Raw genomic sequence first — 20,051 nt, forward strand, 5'->3', positions numbered from 1 at the left:
ATCTAATTAATTAATTTATTAATTAATTACTTTATTTATTTGTCTTGACTTTATTTATTTTTTTTTAATTTTTTTTAATTTTTATTTATTTATGATAGTCACAGAGAGAGAGAGAGAGAGAGAGGCAGAGACATAGGCAGAAGGAGAAGCAGGCTCCATGCACCGGGAGCCCGATGTGGGATTCGATCCCGGGTCTCCAGGATCACGCCCTGGGCCAAAGGCAGGCGCTAAACCGCTGTGCCACCCAGGGATCCCTGTCTTGACTTTATAGAGCAGTTTTAGGTTCACATAAAAATTGAAAGTACAGAGATTTCCCATATATCCCCTGCTCCCACACAGGCACAGCTGCCCTCAGCATCAACATCCCCCACCAGAGTGATGCATTTGTTACCACTGATGAACCTATACCAACACGTCATTATCATCCAGAATCCATAGTTTTTTTTTTTTTTTTTTTTTTTTTCAGAATCCATAGTTTATGTTAGGGGTCACTCTTGGTGCCTACACTGTATGGGTTTGGTGTTTTTTGGTTATTTTATTAAAAAAATTTTTTTAAGATATTATTTATTAAAAAAATAAAATAAAGATATTATTTATTTATTCGTGAGACACACACACACACACAGAGGCAGAGACCCAGGCAGACAGAGAAGCAGGCTCCACGCAGGGAGCTCGAAAAGGGACTTGATCCTGAGACCCCAGGATCACGCCCTGGGTGGAAGGCAGGTGATAAACCGCTGAGCCACCCAGGCATCTTTTTATTTATTTATTTATTTATTTATTTAATTTATTTTTTAATTATTTTATTTTATTTTATTTATGATAGGCACACAGTGAGAGAGAGAGGCAGAGACACAGGCAGAGGGAGAAGCAGGCTCCATGCACCGGGAGCCCGACGTGGGATTCAATCCCGGATCTCCAGGATCACGCCCTGTGCCAAAGGCAGGCGCCAAACCACTGCGCCACCCAGGGATCCCTATTTTATATTTTATTTTATTTTATTTTATTTTATTTTATTTTATTTTATTTATTTTATTATTTTATTTTATTTATTTTATTTTTATTTTATTTTATTATTTTATTATTTTATTTATTTTTATTTATTTTATTTATTTATTTATTTTATTATTTTATTTATTTATTTTGTTTTGTTTTATTTTATTTATTTTATTTTATTTTATTTTGTTTTGTTTTGTTTTGTTTTGTTTTATTTTATTTTATTTTATTTTATTTTAAGTAGGCTCCAGGCTGGAGCTCAATTCAGGGCTTGAACTCATGACCCAAGCTTGAGATCAAGACCTCAGCTGAGTTTCACTGCCTAAAAATCCTCTATTATCTTTCCCTTCCCCTGACCCCTGGAGATTGCTGATTATTTTCAAGTTACCAAAGTTTTGCCTTTTCCAAAATGTCATATGGTTGAAATCATACCATATGCAGCCTTTCCAGAGTGGCTTCTTTCCCTTAGTAAAATTGCACTTAAGTTTCCTCCATGTCTTTTCATGGGTCGATAGAGCATTTATTTTTAGTGCTGAATAATTTTCCATTGTCTCAGGGCACCGTGGCTGGCTCAGTTGGTAGACTGTGTGACTCTTGAACCCCACACTCATGGGTTCAAGCCCCATGTTGGGTATAGAGATTACTAAAAAAAAAAAAAATCTAGGGACGCCTGGGTAACTCAGCAGTTTAGCATGTGCCTTCAGCTCAGGGACATGATCCAGGAGTCCCGGGATCGAGTTCCACGTCGAGCTCCCTGCATGGAGCCTGCTTCTCCCTCTGCCTGTGTCTCTGCCCCCCTCCCCGCCCCGTGTCTCTCATGAATAAATGAGTAAAATCTTAAAACACACACACACACACACACACACAACAAAAACCTAAGAAGGGGCAGCCCAGATGGCTCAGTGGTTTAGCGCCGCCTTCAGCCCAGGACGTGATCCTGGAGACCTGGGATCGAGTCCCATGTTGGGCTCCCTGCATGGAGCCTACTTCTCCTTCTCCTGTGTCTCTGCCTCTCTCTCTCTCCGTGTCTCTCATAAATAAATAAATAAAAAATAAATAAATAAATAAATAAAAATATAAGAGAAAATATTCCAGTGTCTGAATGGGACTATAATTTCTCTGTCACTTACCAAAGGTTATCTCGGTTGCTTCTAAGTTTTGGAAATTATGAATAAAGCTGCTATAAACATCTGTGTGCTGGTTTCCTCTGTGAAAGTAACTTTTCCCCTCTACATGCACAGTTTTAAAAGGTCACTCTGGGGGTTTCTGAGTGGCTTAGTCGGTTAAGCATCTGACTTTGGCTCAGGTCATGATCTTGGAGTCCTGGTATTGAGCCCCGCATGGAGCCCCACACTGGGCTCTGTGCTCAGTGGAGAGTCTGCTTCTCTCTCTACTCCCCCCACCCCCACTCAAGCTTGCTCTCTCTCCTTCTTTCTCAAATAAATAAAATATTTTAAAATAAAATAAAAGGTTATTCTGGCTGCATCAGGACGAGCTTCTGGTGGGACCTCTCAAAGGTGAGGACTTTGGCACAGGAAAGCCCCCTGGGGCAGGTGAAGAGGCTTTCCCACGCCTGATGGGCTTCATCCAAGGGCCTCTCCCTGCCTTGACCACCTTCAGCGGGCTCCATTCACCCCTTGCTGGAGCCTTCTGGTTCTCAGAGGTTCTGCTCCCTGAAATATACCTACAGAGGTGGAACTGGAGGCTCTGTTTCTCCCAAGCCTCTGGTTCTGGAGTAGAGACAATGTTGGCTCCAATCCTAATTTTGCTACTCACGCGGACCTGTATTCTCTTCTGCAAGATGAGGTAATAATAGAGTTTACCCAGGATTCAGTGACATTTCCAATAAGGTCCCACATGGAAAGTGTGAGTGATAAGCACTGGTGTGGTAACAGTGGTCATTGTCATTTATATTAGGAAAACACTTTCCTCCAGACCCCATATCTAGATGACCTGGAGGGAGTGAGAGGTAACAGAGATCACTGTCAGAGCAGGAGCCACTGAAAATGCTGTGGGGAAGTGTTCCCCAAACCTGGAAGCTACACACCTGTAAGAGCAATGAGGTTTTGGAACTGACTCCCCACCTTGGTTGCCTGGGGCCCACACTCAGGGGTTTCCAACTAAATGCTCCTCAAACCTGGAACACCTGGGAAGGGTGGGACTCCCAGTAAGTTACAGTTCCTGAATCGCTCCTCTGCGTTGGGGACACTAACATGGATCATCTCATGTAATCAGCCATTTAGTTGACAATGGTTTATTGGGGGCCTGTTATTCGCAAACTCTGTTCTAGTGGGGTGTGATGTCTAATTGGGGCATCTCTCCCAATCAGATGGGAGCCCCCGGATGTGAGGTGATGATCAGGTGGGACCTGATGGCACAGGCTGTGAAAGAATTCACCTGGGTCAGGACAAAGCCTATATAAGTTTTCTGAATACACCTGCAAGGGAGCAGCGGGCAGGACAGCAAAGCAGAGGCTCTTAGCAAGGAGGTAGTGGATAAGGATTGTTTTTAAAGAGGGAGGGTGGGGATCCCTGGGTGGCTCAGTGGTTTAGCGCCTGCCTTTGGCCCAGGGCGTGATCTTAGAGTCCCAGGATCAATTCCCACGTCGGGCTCCCTGCAGGGAGCCTGTTCTCCCTCTCTCTGTGTGTCTCTCATGAATAAACAAAATCTCAAAAAATAAAGAGGGAGGGTGGGGTGCCTGGGTGGCTCAGTGATTGAGCATCTGCCTTTGGCTCAGGTCGTGGTCCTGGGGCCCTGGAATTGAGTCCCACATGGGGCTCTGCACAGGGAGCCTGCTTCTTCCTCTGCTGATATCTCTGTGTCTCTCATAAATGAATAAATAAAATTACATATGGCAACATATGGCATTTGCCCTTTATTGGTAACTGTGCTGGGTTGTAAGTAGCCCATTGGTGAGTTAGTGCCTACGGATATTTTGAGCTGCGTCACCTGATGGGCCTGTGTTCAGCTAAGTGGACGCTGTGGGGCCTTTCTACAATCGATCGCTCAAGTCTGTTTGCCCAAAAGCAGCCTCTTCCCCAAGGGAGAGAAAATAAAACACCTCTGCCATAGTGAAAAACATACTTGATTACAGACTGTAGGGGAAAAGAAGGAATGGGTCAGGAGTTAGGAGGACTGGAGGAGAAACCTGGGCCTCTGTGAAATTCCAGATGCCTGCCTCTGTCATAGTTGGGCTCCATTGTCAATGCTTCAATGGTAAACAATGGTACCTCCATTAACAGTCATGCTTATTACGCTTCAAGTTGTATTTAACTGTTGACTAAACCATAAACTCTTTGAGGCAAGGACTGTGCCTGCCCCCAGGAAGGTCCACCCACAGGAGCTCATCAAAGGCCTCTTGCTACTAACAGGCTCAACCCAATGAGGTGGGAGGAAAATGAGGCCCAGGGAGAGCGTATGAAACCTGATGTACTAGGTTGAATAAGTGTCCCCCAAAGATTTATGTCTGCCCAGAACCTTGGAATGTGACCTTATTTGGAAACAAGCTCTTTGCATGTCACTAGTTAAGATCTTAGATTAAGGTGGGTATTAAATTCAACAAGACTGGTGTCTTTTGTTTCTTTTTAAAGATTTTTATTTATTCATGAGAGACACACAGGAGACACAGGCTCCCTGTGGGGAGCCTGATGCAGGACTCCAACCCAGGACCCCAGAATCACAACCTGAGCCAAAGGCAGATGCTCAACCACTGAGCCACCCAGGTGCCCCAAGACTGGTGTGTGTTTGTTTATTTATAATATTTATTCAAGAGAGACGGGGGGCGGGGGGGGGGGGGGCAGGCTCCATGCAGGGAGCCTGACGTGGGACTCGATCCTGGGTCTCCAGGATCACACCCCGGGCTGAAGGAGGCCCTCAACCCTGAGCCACCCGGGGCTGCCCAAGACTGGTGTCTTTTAAAGAAAGGCTATGTGCACACATGTTCGCGGGCACACATATGAAGAGGGTGGGTCCTCTAGGGAGAGAGCAGAACTTGTGAGTGATGCAGCTGCAAACCAAGGGACTCCAAGGATTGCTGACCACCACCCAGAGCCCGGAAGAGCAAGAGGGGATTCTTCCTTAGAGCCATTGGAACATGGCCCAGTCACATCTTCATTCCCTACTTCTGGCCTCCACAACTGTGGGGAAACACCCCCACCCCCAGCGCAAAGATCTACATGCCTAGGGTCACTCAGGACTCGGCACCGGTTCTGACCCAAGTGTTCCCCACTGATTTTTACTAGTGCGTGGCTGAGCGCAGCAAGAGGACAACAAAACAAACGAAAAAAATAAAAAAAGAAAGAAACAAAAAGACACGGGACGTCAGATACTGCAAAGAGCTATGGGGAGAAATACAAGATAAGACGCAAGTTTAGGGGAGGAGGAGATGTGGTTTTCCGCACGGTGGTCCCACGAGTGGACACTTGCAGGCATGGGGACGCGAATGCCAAGGCCCGGAGGCAAGAGAGTGCCGGGCCGGCAGGGGGACATTGTGGCTGGAAAGTAGCAGGCAGAGAGCAGACGAGGGAGAGCCCGGGCCCGAGAGGACGCTGCGGCTGACGTAGTGCTCCTGGGCTCAACCCGCATCCCTAACAGGGCCCCAGAGAACAGCGCCGCACCCAACATGGCGGCCCCCCCGGGGCACGCCGGTTGGCGGGCGGAAGTACGTAGCGGCAGGCGCCGGAAGTGGCAGGAGGCCGAGGCCCCCGCCCCCTACCGGGGTCTCTGTGGAGCCGCGGACGCGCCGGCTTTGAGCATCCCTGGCGGGCCAGGGGAGGCCCTGGGGCTGCGGCTCTGGCAGCCGCGGCCCCGCCCGCTTTCACCATGGCCAGCTCCGAGGAGGTACGGCCGGCGCCTCTCTCCGCTCTCCTTCCTGCCCCGCGGCTTTGGCTCCGCTCGGGCCTTCCCATCCCGCCCCGGTCCCTTTTGCGTCCTTTCCATCCGGCCCGCTAACCCGCTCCATCCTTCCTGTCCCGACCGCAGCCTGGCTCTATGCTTCCCATCCTGACCTCGACCCCCCACCGCAGCCGCCTTGGCCCTGTCCACTCCAACCCTGGCGTTGGCCAGGTTTGGTCCTTCCTGCTCCGACCCTGGCCTCGGCCTCGCTGGGTCCTTCGCATCCCTATCCTGGCCCCGCCCCGCCCCCTAGGTCCTCATCCTGTTGCGAAGGCTCAAGTTCTCTCCCCCCTTGGGTTTTCCGTCCCTTTGCCAGCCCGCAGGCGTGATCGCCAGGGTTCTTCCCCCGCTTCTGCGCCCCCAGAGTTTCCAGTCTCCCGTAGACCTCTCAGGCCCCTTTCTCACGCCCCCTGTACCTGGGTTCAGCCCTTGGACCTATGGGACCTCCGTCTTCCATGCCCACTCAGTACCCCATCCTCTATCTCTGAATGCTCAGTTTCAGCCCACTTTCCTCTGGTTGTGTGACTGGGGAGGGTAATGGAGGAAAAGCCATTTCACCTGGGGAACTTCTGGTTTACCCTGGAATTCCTTTCCTCGGTGCTCTGCAAGTCTGGGTCCGAGTCCCTGTGATGTGGTGCAAGGTATTTTATCTGCAGACCAGGGTATGGGGGGCCCGGACTCTGACCCGTGTCTTTGCATTTGTTGCTTACTGCCTATCTTTGTGTACTTGTGTGCACCTGTGTGTGTGTTTAGCATCTGGGCCTTGGACCCTGGAGTGCATTTCCTGTCTTAGGGGCTCACCTGTGCTATGGGGAAGGGGAATCAGAGGTTCCAGTGTTTCCTTCGAAATGGATGTGGCCAGGATTGCAGATAGTTCCTCTTCATTTGAAGTGAGTTTGGCTTAGAAGTGGCCCCTTGATTGAGAGGGAGGATGTGGGACACACCTGCAGACGGTGGTAGGATTGAAGGGTAGGAAAGCTGAGGCTCTTCAAGGAATAGTTATGGGGCAGCCTGACTGTGTTAGCAGATTCCAGGTAATCGTGTGTACTTGTAGGAGCTGGGGCACTGGTTCCTTGCTCTTAGGGGGTCCTGGTACAAAGGGCTCTCTGTTCCTTGAAGCATATGTGAGTGACCTGGCTAGAGGCCTCTTGTTCCTTCATGGGCACCTCATTCTACCCTGGATGTGGAGATCAAGGACCCTTCTGGATTGTTCTGTTTTCTATTTATTGGTGTATAGTTTGCACACCATAAAGTTCAGTTTTTTAAAAAATATTTTATTTATTTATTCATGAGAGACACAGAGAGAGAGAGAGAGAGAGAGAGAGAGAGAGAGGCAGAGACACACAGGCAGAGGGAGAAGCAGGCTCCATGCACGGAGCCCGATGTGGGACTCGATCCCGGGTCTCCAGGATCACACCCTGGGCTGCAGGTGGTGCCAAACCGCTGCGCCACCGGGGCTGCCCCCATAAAGTTCAGTTTTAAAGTGTGTGTTTATTTTTTTATTTTTAAAGATTTTTTTAAAAATTTATTTATTCATGAGAGACACACACGAGAGAGAGAAAGAGGGGCAGAGACACAGGTAGAGGGAGAAGCAGGCTCCAAGCAGGGAGCCTGACATGGGACTCGATCCCAGGTCTCCAGGATCATGCCCCGGGCTGAAGACAGCGCTAAACCGCTGAGCCACCTGGGCTGCCCTAAAGTGTGTGTTTAAAGTAAATTTTATGCCTAACGTGGGGCTTGAACTCACAACCCTGAGATCAAGCGTTGCATGCTCCACGGACTAGATGCCCCAAAGTGTTTTTATTTTTTACTTTTTATTTTTAAAAAAGATTTTATATATTTATTTATGAGAGACACAGAGAGACAGGCACAGATATAGGTAGAGGAAGAAGCAGGCTCCTTGTGGGGAGCGTGATGTGGAACTTGATCCTGGGATCACGACCTGAGCCAAAGGCAGATGCTCAATCACTGAACCACCCATATGTCACCCCAAAGTGGTTTTAAAAAATACATTCACAAGGCTGTGCAACTGTCTCCACTATAGGATTCCAGAATGAGGTGGTTTGATTTTGAAAGTCATTACTGACTTTATTTATTTTAAAGATTTTATGTATTTATTCATGACAGACACAGAAAGAGGCAGAGACACAGGCAGAGGGAGGAGAAGCAGTCTCCATTGCAAAGAGCCTGATGCTGGACTTGATCCTGGGAACCCGGGATCAGGCCCTGAGCCAAAGGCAGACTCTCAACCACTGAGCCACCCAGGCATCTCCATTACTGACTTTAAAATGTAGATACTCGGGCATCCTGGGTGGCTCAGAGGTTTAGTGCCTCTTTCAGCCCAGGGTGTGATCCTGGAGACCCGGGATCGAGTCCCATGTCAGGCTCCCTGCATGGAGCTTGCTTCTTTCTCTGCCTGTGTCTCTGCCTCTCTCTCTCTCTCTCTGTGTCTCTCATGAATAAATAAATAAAATCTTAAAAAAAAAAAAATGTAGATACTCAGGGTTACTCCCGGAGTTTCTGGGAGTGGGGGTCTGCTTTTTTTGTAATGCTTCAAATGATTGTGAAGTGGTGATCTGTTGACTCACCTGGTTCAGTGCTGCTTTCTCTTGGAAATTAAAAAGTGATTCCTGTTTAGCAGCTGTCCTTGGCTTAGTGAGGAGATAAGCAATCAGGCAAACCACGACAGTGACAGTTCATCTGATGAGGTGGGAGTGTAGGACGGTCCTTGGTCCTGCAGCAGAGGGGCTGGATGAAGGTGAGTTAAGCCTGTCTGGCTGATGCTGGGAGGGCTTCACTGTGTTTAAGCCCTTGAGCCAAAGTTCTGAAAGGCCTGGAGGCCTGAGGCAGGGCACATTCCAGAAATGGCCAACTAGAGAAGCCAAAACCTAAGAAGTGGAACAGAATGCAGAGTGCAAACCCACAAAATTGTGCACCTCTTCACACTGACTCTGTGATTTAACAAAGTTTTTATAATGTGAAATATACCGTAGCTAACAATCTTGTATCGTCAAAGTGCCCTGTAAGGAGCCTTTCTGTTGTACCCACTGCCCACTTATTTATTTATTTATTTTAAAAGATTTTATTTATTTATGAGAGAGAGAGAGAGAGGCAGACACACAGAGACACAGGCAGAGGGAGAAGCAGGCTCCATGCTGGGAGCCCGATGTGGGACTGGATCCCAGATCTCCAGGATCAGGCCCTGGGCTGAAGGCGGCGCTAAACTGCTGAGCCACCCTGGCTGCCCAATTGCCCACTTATATAAAAAGATCATTTTTTTTCCTTTTTTTTTTTTTAAAAAGAAATATTTTATTTATTTATTCATGAGAGATACAGAGAGAGAGAGAGAGAGAGAGAGAGAGGCAGAGACACAGGCAGAGAAGCAGGCTCCATGCAGGGAGCCCGACGTGGGACTCGATCCCAGGTCTCCCCCCAGGATCACACCCCAGGCTGCAGACGGCGCTAAACCACTGGGCCACCCGGGCTGCCCTCATTTTTTTTTCCATTTAGTGTTTATTCTGTTTTGTTTTGTTTTAAATAATAAATGTATTTTTTATTGGTGTTCAATTTGCCAACATACAGAATAACACCCTGTTTTGTTTTGTTTTTAAGTAAGCTTCATGCCGAACGAACGTGGGTCTTGAACCTACAACCCGAACGACGTAGAGTCACATCATTCACTGACTGAGCCAGCCAGGCGTAGCCCCCCTACCCATTGCCCAGTTTTCATAGTTAACACATGACCAGTCTTGTTTCATCTCTGCCTCTCTCTTTGGCTTATTTAGATCATTCCAGACATCTCATCAGTTGATTTGTGAATGCTGTGATTCCTTTGGATGCCTGACTCGTAAACATCTGGGAAGGGATGTTTTTTGGGCAAGTACTGAAGTTTCAGTACTTAATTTTTCTCTCTTCTCTTCTCTTCTCTTCTCTTCTCTTCTCTTCTCTTCTCTTCTCTTCTCTTCTCTTCTCTTCTTCTCTTCTTTCTCTTCTTTCTTTTCGTTGCTTCAGTTCTTAAAACAAAATAGTGAGGGACCCCTGGGTGCCTTAGTGGTTGAGCATCTGCCTTTGGCTCAGGGTGTGATCCCAGTTCAGGGATCGAGTCCCACATCAGGCTCCCTGTGAGGAGTCTGCTTCTCCCTCTGCTGTGTCTCTGCCTCTTTCTGTGTCTTTCATGGATAAATAAATCTTAAAAAAAAAAAGTGAAATATTACATTCTGCAAAGTGCATAAAACTCTCTAAAGCTTACACTTCAAACCACTTGTAAGTGGTCATTATCTGGTTCTAGCCGTATGTTTTTTTTATTTTTTTATTTATTTTATTTTTTTATTTATGATAGTCACACAGAGAGAGAGAGAGAGGCAGAGACACAGGCAGAGGGAGAAGCAGGCCCCATGCAGGGAGCCTGACGTGGGACTCCATCCCGGGTCTCCAGGATCGCGCCCTGGGCCAAAGGCAGGCGCCAAACCGCTGCACCACCCAGGGATCCCGCCGTATGGTTTTCAGATACGTCTGTCTGCCTTCATGCCTGAATTGATTTTCCGCAGGGTGCCTGTTCTGGATCTGTCAGGAAGCCCCAGTAGCCCCTTTCTTGTGGAGGGAAGGGCAGTTTCAACTGATCAGGCCCAGCCTGAGTCTGACCTCAGGCTACTTACCTATTTTTTTTTTAAGATTTTAAAAATTTATTTATTAATGAGAGAGAGGCAGAGACACAGGCAGAGGAGACTGATACGGCTGAGCCATATCCCTGAGCCACCCAGGGATCCCTAATTTATTTTTTATTTTATTTATTTATTTATTTTTTTAATTTTTGAGCTCTAAGGGGATGCCGGGGTGGCTCAGCGGCTGAGCATCTGCCTTTGGCTCAGGACATGATCCCGGAGTCCCAGGATCGAGTCCTGCATCGGGCTTTCTGCATGGAGCCTGCTTCTCCTTCTGCCTGTGTCTCTGCCTCTCTTTCTCTCTGTGTCTCTCATGAATAAAAAAATAGAATCTTAAAAAAAAAAAAAAATAAATGAGATCTACGCCCAGTGTGGGGCTTGAACTAATGACCCCAAGATTGAGAGTCACGTGTTCTACTGACTGAGTTAGCCAGGCACCTCTTATCTAACGTTTTTGAGATGGAGAATGGTTCTGCCTTAGTTTCCCTGAGGCTGAGAACAAGAGGTGCTGAGAGACAGAGGCAAGCTCCTGCCAGTGTAGATGGGTGTGTGTGGAGGTGGGCATTCTCTGGGCCGCATTTTTGTTTCACTCCTTTGCAGTCAGCATTCCTTGTTTGCTGTTGACCTCTGCAGAGCTGCTGCCTTTCCTGGGGAAAAGCGGTGTGTGTGTGTATGTATGTATGTGTACTTACAAACCACAGGACCTTGGCTTAGAAAGCCTGGGTTCCAGGGAAGACTTGACTAGTGCAAATCCGGTAGCCACCTGCCAGGATGAGCCATTGGAGATGGGGATGGGTAGGTGGGAGGCAGCTGCTCCCAAGTGCCTGCAGGGTGCTGGCCCCAGGGCAGAATGTGGGGAAAATCATCTTGTGGGGTGTGCTGAGACTAGACACAGGGGGCTGGAGCTCAGTTCCTGCCTTTTTTTTTTCTTAATGTAACATTTAGGTAGTTTTTTTTTTTTTTTTTTAAGATTTTATTTATTTATTCATGAGAGACACAGGGAGAGGGAGAAGCAGGCTCCATGAAGGGATCCTGACATGGGACTCGATCCTGGGTCTCCAGGATCATGCCCTGGGCTGAAAGTGGGGCTAAACCGCTGAGCCACCCAGGCTGCCCTAGGTAGGTTTTTTTTTTTTTTTAAAGATTTTATTTATTTATTCATAGAGACACAGAGAGAGAATGAGAGGCAAAGACACAGGCAGAGGGAGAAGCAGGCTCCATGCAGAGAGCCTGACTTGGGACTCGATCCAGGGTCTCCAGGATCACGCCCCAGGCTGCAGGCGGCTGTGCCACCGGGGCTGCCCCCTAGGTAGGTTTTTTATAAAGATTTTATTTATTCATCCTTGAGAGACACAGAAAGAGAGAGGCAGAGATAGGCAGAGGGAGAAGCAGGCTCCATGCAAGGAGCCGGATGGGGAACTCAACCCTGGGACTCTGGAGTCACACCCTGAGCCAAAGGCAGATGCCCAACCACCGAGCAACCCAGGTGTCCCTAAATTTTTTTTGTTTAATTTTCCTTATTTTAACATAAGCCCCATGCCCAATGTGGGACTTGAACTCACAACCCTGAGGTCAAGAGTCACGTAAGTCTACTGTCTGAGCTAGCTAGGTACCCCTGTAACTTCTGGGTGTTTTTTTTTTTTTATTAAAGATTTTATTTATTTATTCATGAGAGACACAGAGAGAAGCAGAGACATAGGCAGAGGGAGAAGCAGGCCCCATGTGGGGAGCCTGATGTGGGACTTGATCCCGGGACTCCAGGATCAGGCCCTGAGCCAAAGGCAGGCACTCAACCACTGAGCCACCCAGGCGTCCCCTTCTGGGTGGTTTTAAGAGAAATTCAGTATTAGTAGTATAATGTGGATGTTATATGATGCTGGACCTTCTTAGAGTGTTTTGCCCTGTGTTTTCATTCCTCTGAGAAAGTATTCTTACTTTGATAAATATGCAGATTGGGGATCTGGAGGGGTTTGCCTCAAGGTGCTCAGCAGGCAGATTCAAGCAGTCCCTCTTGTCCTCAAGCCCTCTATCTTTGGAGCGCAACAGCCAACCTGGCCTGATAAGGATTGCCTCTGGTTTGAGCCTCATCCTACAGAGGGAGTCCCTATGTCTGGGGTGGGGTCCGGGAATCTTACTTTTAACAGGTGTCTGGGTGATCCCTTTGACTGGCTCTGGGAAGCAGTGAGCTAAGGAAAATCACTAATGGTTGAGAACACTAACCCTGAAATATGGTGCCCCAGAGCACTGTGACCTTGGGAGTGTTGTGGCCTTGGGTGCCCTTGCAAACCACAGGAATAGGGAGATAGGATTGAAGGCACCTCAGATGGAAAGGGGAGCAGGAAGGGCACTTCTGGCTGCTGCCTCTGATGGAGAAGGGAACATGGAAAGGGTCAGTGCTATTAAACAGGTGAGAAATGTTTATGGAAACCCTTTACCAGGCCCAGCGAGGTCTTGGCTGGCCATAAAACCTGTTAGGACAGAGTAGAAGGGTGTTGCAGTCAGAGTACCCGGAAAATCCCTGGAGGCTGCGTGGGGTGTGCAGACAGGCTCTCCCTCCCCGGATTTCATGGTTGCCATGGCAGCAGCAGGGCTTTCCAGGCTTCAGTGCTTCCATCCATGCAAATATGTACAGAAGAAAAGTCAGTCTGAGGGAGGAGGAGAGCTTGTAGACAGAATCACTGGAAAAGACAGTGGAAATAATCCTGGGTGCTCTCTCCTGGGGTGGTCAGTCAGGCACACCATTCCCCACATAGTGAGGACTTTTTTAGGGGCAGGTGGATCGCTTCTGGGGGATTAGAGCCTCCAGTTCCTTTGTCCTTGACTTGGAGATTTCATGTTACACGAGCCTGGGTTGAGCTCCCTCTCCCTTTGGGTTGTATACAGCAACCTGGGAACGGCAAAAGGCCCATAGGAGGGGAGAAAATCTTGTGCAGACGGCTACCAAAACAAACCGAAATGTGTGGTCATCTCTCTCTCTTTTTTTTTTTTTTTTAAGATTTTATTTATTTATTCATGAGAGACCCACACAGAGAGAGGCAGAGACACAGAGGGAAGAGAAGCAGGCTCCATGCAGGGAGCCTAATGTGGGACTCAATCCCGAGACTCTGGGGTTAACGCCCTGAGCCGAAGGCAGATGCTCAACTACTGAGCCACCCAGGCGTCCTGGAAATGTGTGGACATCTTGTGGGGAATATGAATCTCTAGCCAGAAAGTGTGATGAGGTGGAGGTACTTGTGCACTTCCTGTTAGCTAATACTGATCTTAAGATGTCAAAGTGCCATCAGTAGGTACAGTTTCTTATTCATCAGGACTTGGTGGCTTCATTCTCTGGATTTTCTGGCCCCTAATGCCAGCACTGGGAAGAGCTGCCCTCTGCCCCTGTCTGAGGGCTTGATATCCATCAGAGCGACCCTGAGAGGCCAAAACACTGTTGTCACCCCCAGTTTTTCCTGTTTCTTGATGGAATTCTCTCTCCCAAGTGGTTTTTTTTTTTTTTTTTTTTTTATGATAGTCACACAGAGAGAGAGAGAGAGGCAGAGACACAGGCAGAGGGAGAAGCAGGCTCCATGCACCGGGAGCCTGACGTGGGATTCGATCCCGGGTCTCCAGGATCGCGCCCTGGGCCAAAGGCAGGCGCCAAACCACTGTGCCACCCAGGGATCCCTCTCCCAAGTGTTTTAAGCATGATACTGGGATGGTGGGAGAATAGTTTTCACAGGTGGAAAGCCCTGGCCAGTGGTCCTAAGTTGAGTCTGAAGCATGCCAGGTAGGAAAAAAAATCTCTTAAATTTGGAAAAGAATGGAAGTTTCTTACTTTTGAAGAGAGATCCTGATATGCAGATCTAAAAGCGGATTTTGAAGAATATCATGGCTTCTTGCACTGCAGTTAAGATTTTTGGTAAAAGCACCTTCTTTCCCAGACTGTGGCGAGGGCAGCTCTTGGCTCTGTCTTTGGCTGAAGAGGCCACCCTCAGGGACCCCATGGGAATTTGGTGTTCCCCTTATTTTCAGGACACATCCAACGATGGAGACATGCCCCCTACAGCAGCCGCTGTGGCAGTGGGCGCCCACCTTCTCGGCTTTTCGGATGAGATCCTGCTGCATATCCTGAGCCACGTCCCCAGCACAGACCTGGTTCTGAACGTCCGGCGCACCTGCCGGAAGCTTGCGGTGCTATGCCTGGACAAGAGCCTCACCCACACTGTGCTGTTGCAGAAGGACTATGAGGTGAGGCATGGGTTGCAGGGGTGGTGGTGGTGCTGGTGTGCGGGCAGGGCTGGGGACGGCTCCCATGCCCATCTGAGGACTAGCACTGCCTGGCAGAGGTGCACATGTGGCTGGTGATAAAGAGGGCAGGTGCTCAGAGTCCTGATAGGCTCAGCCTCCGAGATTCGTGAAGTGACAAAAGCTACAGAGGCCAAGAGGTACAGGTAGAATGCCACCCAGCAGGAGGGCATGGCTCAGTGGGTGCTGTGTGGGGAGGGAGCCAGACTTTCCAGTGGATGCCTAGGAGTGGGTTCCAGGTTCCACGGTGGCTGTTGGAACTTTTTGCAGTACCAGAGGCACCATCTTACCCCCTAGCAGCTGCATGAGGGTTTTCAGGTGCTGTACACCCTCCTGGTCAGGCTTTGAAGCGTCCACTCTTCTTTTTTTTTTTTTTTTTAGATTTTTTTTTTATTTATTTATTCATGACAGACACACACAGGGGGAGAGAGAGAGGCAGAGACACAGGCAGAGGGAGAAGCAGGCTCCATCCAGGGAGCCTGATGTGGGACTCGATCCCGGGTCTCCAGGATCACGCCCTGGGATGAAGGTGGCGCTAAACCACTGAGCCACCCGGGCTGCCCAGCGTCCACTCTTCTGATGCACAGAGCAGATGTCGCCTTGGTTATTTGTCTGGCCTAGGCAGAGTGCTGGGGGAGGGTGCTGGGGTGCCCGTGATGCCATTTCCATCCAGGGCTGGCCTGTTCATACATTTTCTTTTCAGAAGCTACTGTGTAGTGCTTTTTATTGTGGAGTTCTAGGGGTTCTCATGTACTCTGGATCTTTTGTTGGATACCTGTATCATGAGTATTTTCTCAGTTTGTGGCTTGCCTTTCCATTTTTTTAAACAGTGTCTTTGAAGAGAATAAGTGTTTAAGTTGAAGTTCAACTTGTTGATTTTTTTTTTTAAGTTCATGTTTTTTGTAATCTGTTGAAGAAAATTTTGTTAAACCTGGGGCCATAAAGATTTTCTGCTATCTTTTCCTTTTCTTTTTTTTCTTTCTTCATTTGCTTTTTTATAAAGATTTTACTTATTTATTCATGAGAGAGAGAGGCAGAAGCACAGGCAGAGGGAGGAGAAGCAGGCTGTATGCAAGGATCCTGATGTAGGACTTGATCCTGGGACTCTGGGATCATGCCCTGAGCCAAAGGCAGATGCTCAACCACTGAGCCACCAGGAATCCCTTTTCTTTTTTTAAAAAATATTTTATTTATTTATTTGAGAGAGATAACGAGCATGGGGGAGGGGGTGGAGCAGCAGAGGACTGAGAAAGGGCCCCTGATGAGTAGGGATACTGATGTGGGGCTCTATCCCAGGACCCTGGGATCATGACTTGAGCCAAAGGCAGATGCTCAACCACTGAGCCACCCAGGTGCCCTTGCTACATTTTCTTATGGAAGTTTTATAGCTTTAGCGTTTATGGTAAGTGTGGTGTGAGGTAAGGATCTAGGGTTCCTTTCTTTTTTTTTTTTTTTTTTATATATTTTTTTAATTTTTATTTATTTATGATAGTCACAGAGAGAGAGAGAGAGAGAGAGGCAGAGACACAGGCAGAGGGAGAAGCAGGCTCCATGCACCGGGAGCCCGATGTGGGATTCGATCCCGGGTCTCCAGGATCGCGCCCTGGGCCAAAGGCAGGCGCCAAACCGCTGCGCCACCCAGGGATCCCTAGGGTTCCTTTCTTTGCATATGGTTGTTCAGTTGCTCCAACATCACTTATGGACAAGGTTGTCCTTTCCTTAATGATTGCCTTGAAAAAATTTTTTGTTTTGGTTTTTTAATTTTTTTTAAAAGATTTTATTTATTCATGAGAGACAGAGAAGGGGAGGCAGAGACACAGGCAGAGGGAGAAGTAGGCTCCATGCAGGGAGCCCCACACGGGACTCAATCCTGGGATTCCCGGGACTCGATCCTGTGATCCTAGGACTCGGTCCTGGGTCTCCAGGATCACGCCCTGGGCCAAAGGCTAGCGCTCAACCGCTGAGCTACCCAGGGATCCCCTTGTTTTTTAATTTTAATTCCAGTATAGTTAACATATAGTTATGTTAGTTTCAGGTGATTATATACCTGATTATATAGTGATTCCATACAATACCTGGTACTTATCACCTTAATCCCCATCACCCATTCTCCCCTCCCCAACTCCATCTAGTCATCATCACTTTGTTCTCTGTAGTTAAGAGTCTGGGGGATCCCTGGGTGGCGCAGCGGTTTGGCGCCTGCCTTTGGCCCAGGGCGCGATCCTGGAGACCCGGGATCGAATCCCACATCGGGCTCCCGGTGCATGGAGCCTGCTTCTCCCTCTGCCTGTGTCTCTGCCTCTCTCTCTCTCACTGTGTGCCTATCATAAATAAATAAAAAAAAATTTTTAAATTCACATGATTGAAATCATATGGTATTTGTCTTTCTGACTTTTTTTACTTAACATTGTATTCTCTAGCTTCAGCCATTTTGTTGCAAATGGCAAGATTTCATTCTTTTTTTATGATTGCCTCGCAACTTTTGTTGAAAGTCAACTAACAACATATCTTAAAGGTAACAACAGAGGTCTTTTTTTTTTTAATATTTTATTTATTTATTCATGAGAGTCACAGAGAGGCACCTGGGCTGCTCCCATGGCAGATTTTTGAGGAATATTTAATGATGTGAAAACACAGATGATATAAAGGAGAGAGCAACAGCCAGATCAAGGCACAACCCTGTTGTGTAGTTCAGAGAACCCCATGTAACATAACATTTACCATCTTCACCGTATTTAAGTGCTTGATGCTGTATGTTAAGCAGTATGGACATTTGTGGTATTGTACCAGCATTATCAGTGTTTCCAGAACTTCTTTGTCACCCTGAACAGAAGCTCTGGATCCGTCGAGCAGTGACTTCCTATCTCCTTTTCCCCAGCCCCTAGTAACCTTTATTCTGCTTTCTGCTTTTGAATTTGCCTATTCTGGATAATTGATGTAAGTGGAATCACACAACATGTGATCTTCTAGGACTGGCTTCTTTTCACATTGTATGATGTCTTCAGGTTTCACCCACATTGTGGCGTGTGTCAGAGCTTCGTTCCTTTCTGTGGCTACACAATCTTTCATTGTGTGTACAGACCACATTTTGTTCATCCATCTGTCTGTCGGTGGAGCTTAGGTTGTTTCCATCTCCTGTGGCTAGTGCTGCTGTGAACATCGGGGCCCATGGAGTGAGTCCCTGTTTTTTCCATTACCTTGGGTGCATGTGTGGGAGGGGAATTACCAGGTCACCTGTTCACTCTGTGTTTAGCTTTTTGAGGAACCACCATGCTTTTCCATACCAGCTGCACCATTTTTATGTTCCCGCCTAGCCGGGGACTCTTGATAGTTGGCCTACAGTAGGTAAGCTTGTGGGGACAGGAAGGAGGTGCCAGCTCTCCCCTCAATGGTCCCTTCACCTCCGGAGTAGAGCCCCTGCAGGGCCCCTCATGGCTCCCTGATTGTCGTGGGGGAGGGTGTGACCTGAGGGGAGGTGAAGGGGTCACCTGGGTGCCTTCAGTCCCTTTCCTTTCTTGACCTGCCCCCTCCCTCCCCTGGCCCTGTCCTACAGGCAAGTGAGGACAAGGTGAAGCAACTGGTGAAGGAGATCGGCCGGGAGATCCAGCAGCTCAACATGGCCGGCTGCTACTGGCTGTCAGGTGCCACCATTGAGCACGTGGCCCGTTGCCGCAGCCTGGTGAAGGTGAACCTCTCTGGCTGCCACCTGACCTCCCTGCGTCTCTCCAAGATGCTCTCAGCCTTGCAGCACCTGCGCTCTTTGGCCATCGACGTGAGCCCTGGCTTCGATGCCGGCCAGCTGAGTGGTGAGTGCAAGGCCACACTGAGCCGCGTGCGGGAGCTGAAGCAGACGCTGTACACACCCTCCTATGGTGTCGTGCCCTGCTGCACCAGCCTTGAGAAGCTGCTGCTCTACTTCGAGATTCTTGACCGCACACGTGAGGGCGCCATCCTCTCAGGCCAGCTGATGGTTGGCCAGAGCAATGTGCCCCACTACCAGAACCTGCGGGTCTTCTACGCGCGCCTGGCCCCTGGCTACATCAATCAGGAGGTGGTGCGGCTCTACCTGGCTGTGCTCAGTGACCGCACGCCTGAGAATCTTCACGCCTTCCTCATCTCTGTGCCTGGCAGCTTCGCTGAGAGCGGGGCCACCAAGAACCTCCTGGATTCCATGGCCCGCAACGTGGCCCTGGATGCCCTGCAGCTGCCCAAGTCCTGGCTCAACGGCTCATCCCTGCTCCAGCACATGAAGTTCAACAACCCATTTTATTTCAGCTTCAGCCGTTGCACCCTGTCCGGTGGCCACCTGATCCAGCGGGTCATTGATGGAGCCAAGGAGCTCCGCAGCCTGGCGAGCCTGAACCTCAGTGGCTGCGTCCACTGCTTGTCCCCGGACTCCCTGCTCCGCAAGGCGGAGGACGATATTGATAGCGGCATCCTGGAGACCCTGGTGGCGTCCTGTCGCAACTTGCGGCACCTCAACCTCTCGGCTGCCCATCACCACAGCTCTGAGGGCCCAGGCCGCCACCTCTGCCAGCTGCTGGCTCGGCTGCGCCACCTGCGCTCCTTATCCCTGCCTGTCTGCTCTGTCGCCGACTCAGCACCACGGTCCGACCGTGTGCCTGCCATGCATGCTGTGCCCCGTGGCTTTGGCAAGAAGGTGCGCATTGGCGTGCAGTCCTGCCCCAACCCCTTCTCGGGGCAGGCAGGCCCTCAGCCTTCCTCCGTGTTCTGGTCTCTGCTGAAGAACGTGCCCTTTCTGGAGCGCCTTGAGCTGATCGGGTCCAACTTCTCCTCTGCCATGCCGCGCAACGAACCTGCTATCCGCAACTCCCTCCCGCCCTGCAGCCGGGCACAGAACGTTGGAGACTCGGAAGTGGCTGCCATTGGCCAGCTGGCATTCCTGAGGCACCTGACGCTGGCCCAGCTGCCCAGCATCCTGACGGGCTCTGGGCTGGTCAGCATCGGCCTGCAGTGCCAGCAGCTGCAGTCTCTCTCACTGGCCAACCTGGGCATGATGGGGAAGGTGGTCTACATGTCTGCGCTCTCAGACATGCTGAAGCACTGCAAGCGGTTGAAGGACCTCAGGTGAGGGCCCGGGCAGCTCCTCTATGGCCTCTGGGGCCCCTTGGAGGCTTTAGAGGTGGTGGGGGATGTGGGTCACACGGCCTCTCCTCTGGCAAATGCTTGCATACCTACTGCCTGTCTGTTGAGATG

At 49.3% G+C, this 20,051-nt stretch overlaps 1 protein-coding gene across 7 annotated transcripts in view; it reads left to right on the forward strand.

Moving 5' to 3' along the window:
- Positions 1-5,685: 5,685 nt before the first annotated feature.
- Positions 5,686-20,051, forward strand: part of FBXL18 (F-box and leucine rich repeat protein 18) — a 65,435-nt gene continuing 51,069 nt past the window's right edge. For 6 of the 7 annotated variants that reach the window (XM_038539559.1, XM_038539556.1, XM_038539557.1 and 3 more), the window contains exons 1-3: positions 5,686-5,835; positions 14,562-14,777; positions 18,388-19,922. In XM_038539559.1, the coding sequence (XP_038395487.1) occupies positions 5,818-5,835; positions 14,562-14,777; positions 18,388-19,922 (1,769 nt within the window). In that variant the 5' untranslated portion in view covers positions 5,686-5,817. The remainder of the gene's footprint in view (positions 5,836-14,561; positions 14,778-18,387; positions 19,923-20,051) is intronic. The other variant, XM_038539560.1, reaches the window with a different exon arrangement.

Source organism: Canis lupus, chromosome 6 (genome assembly GCF_011100685.1).
Source record: "Canis lupus familiaris isolate Mischka breed German Shepherd chromosome 6, alternate assembly UU_Cfam_GSD_1.0, whole genome shotgun sequence".
NCBI lineage: Eukaryota > Metazoa > Chordata > Mammalia > Carnivora > Canidae > Canis > Canis lupus.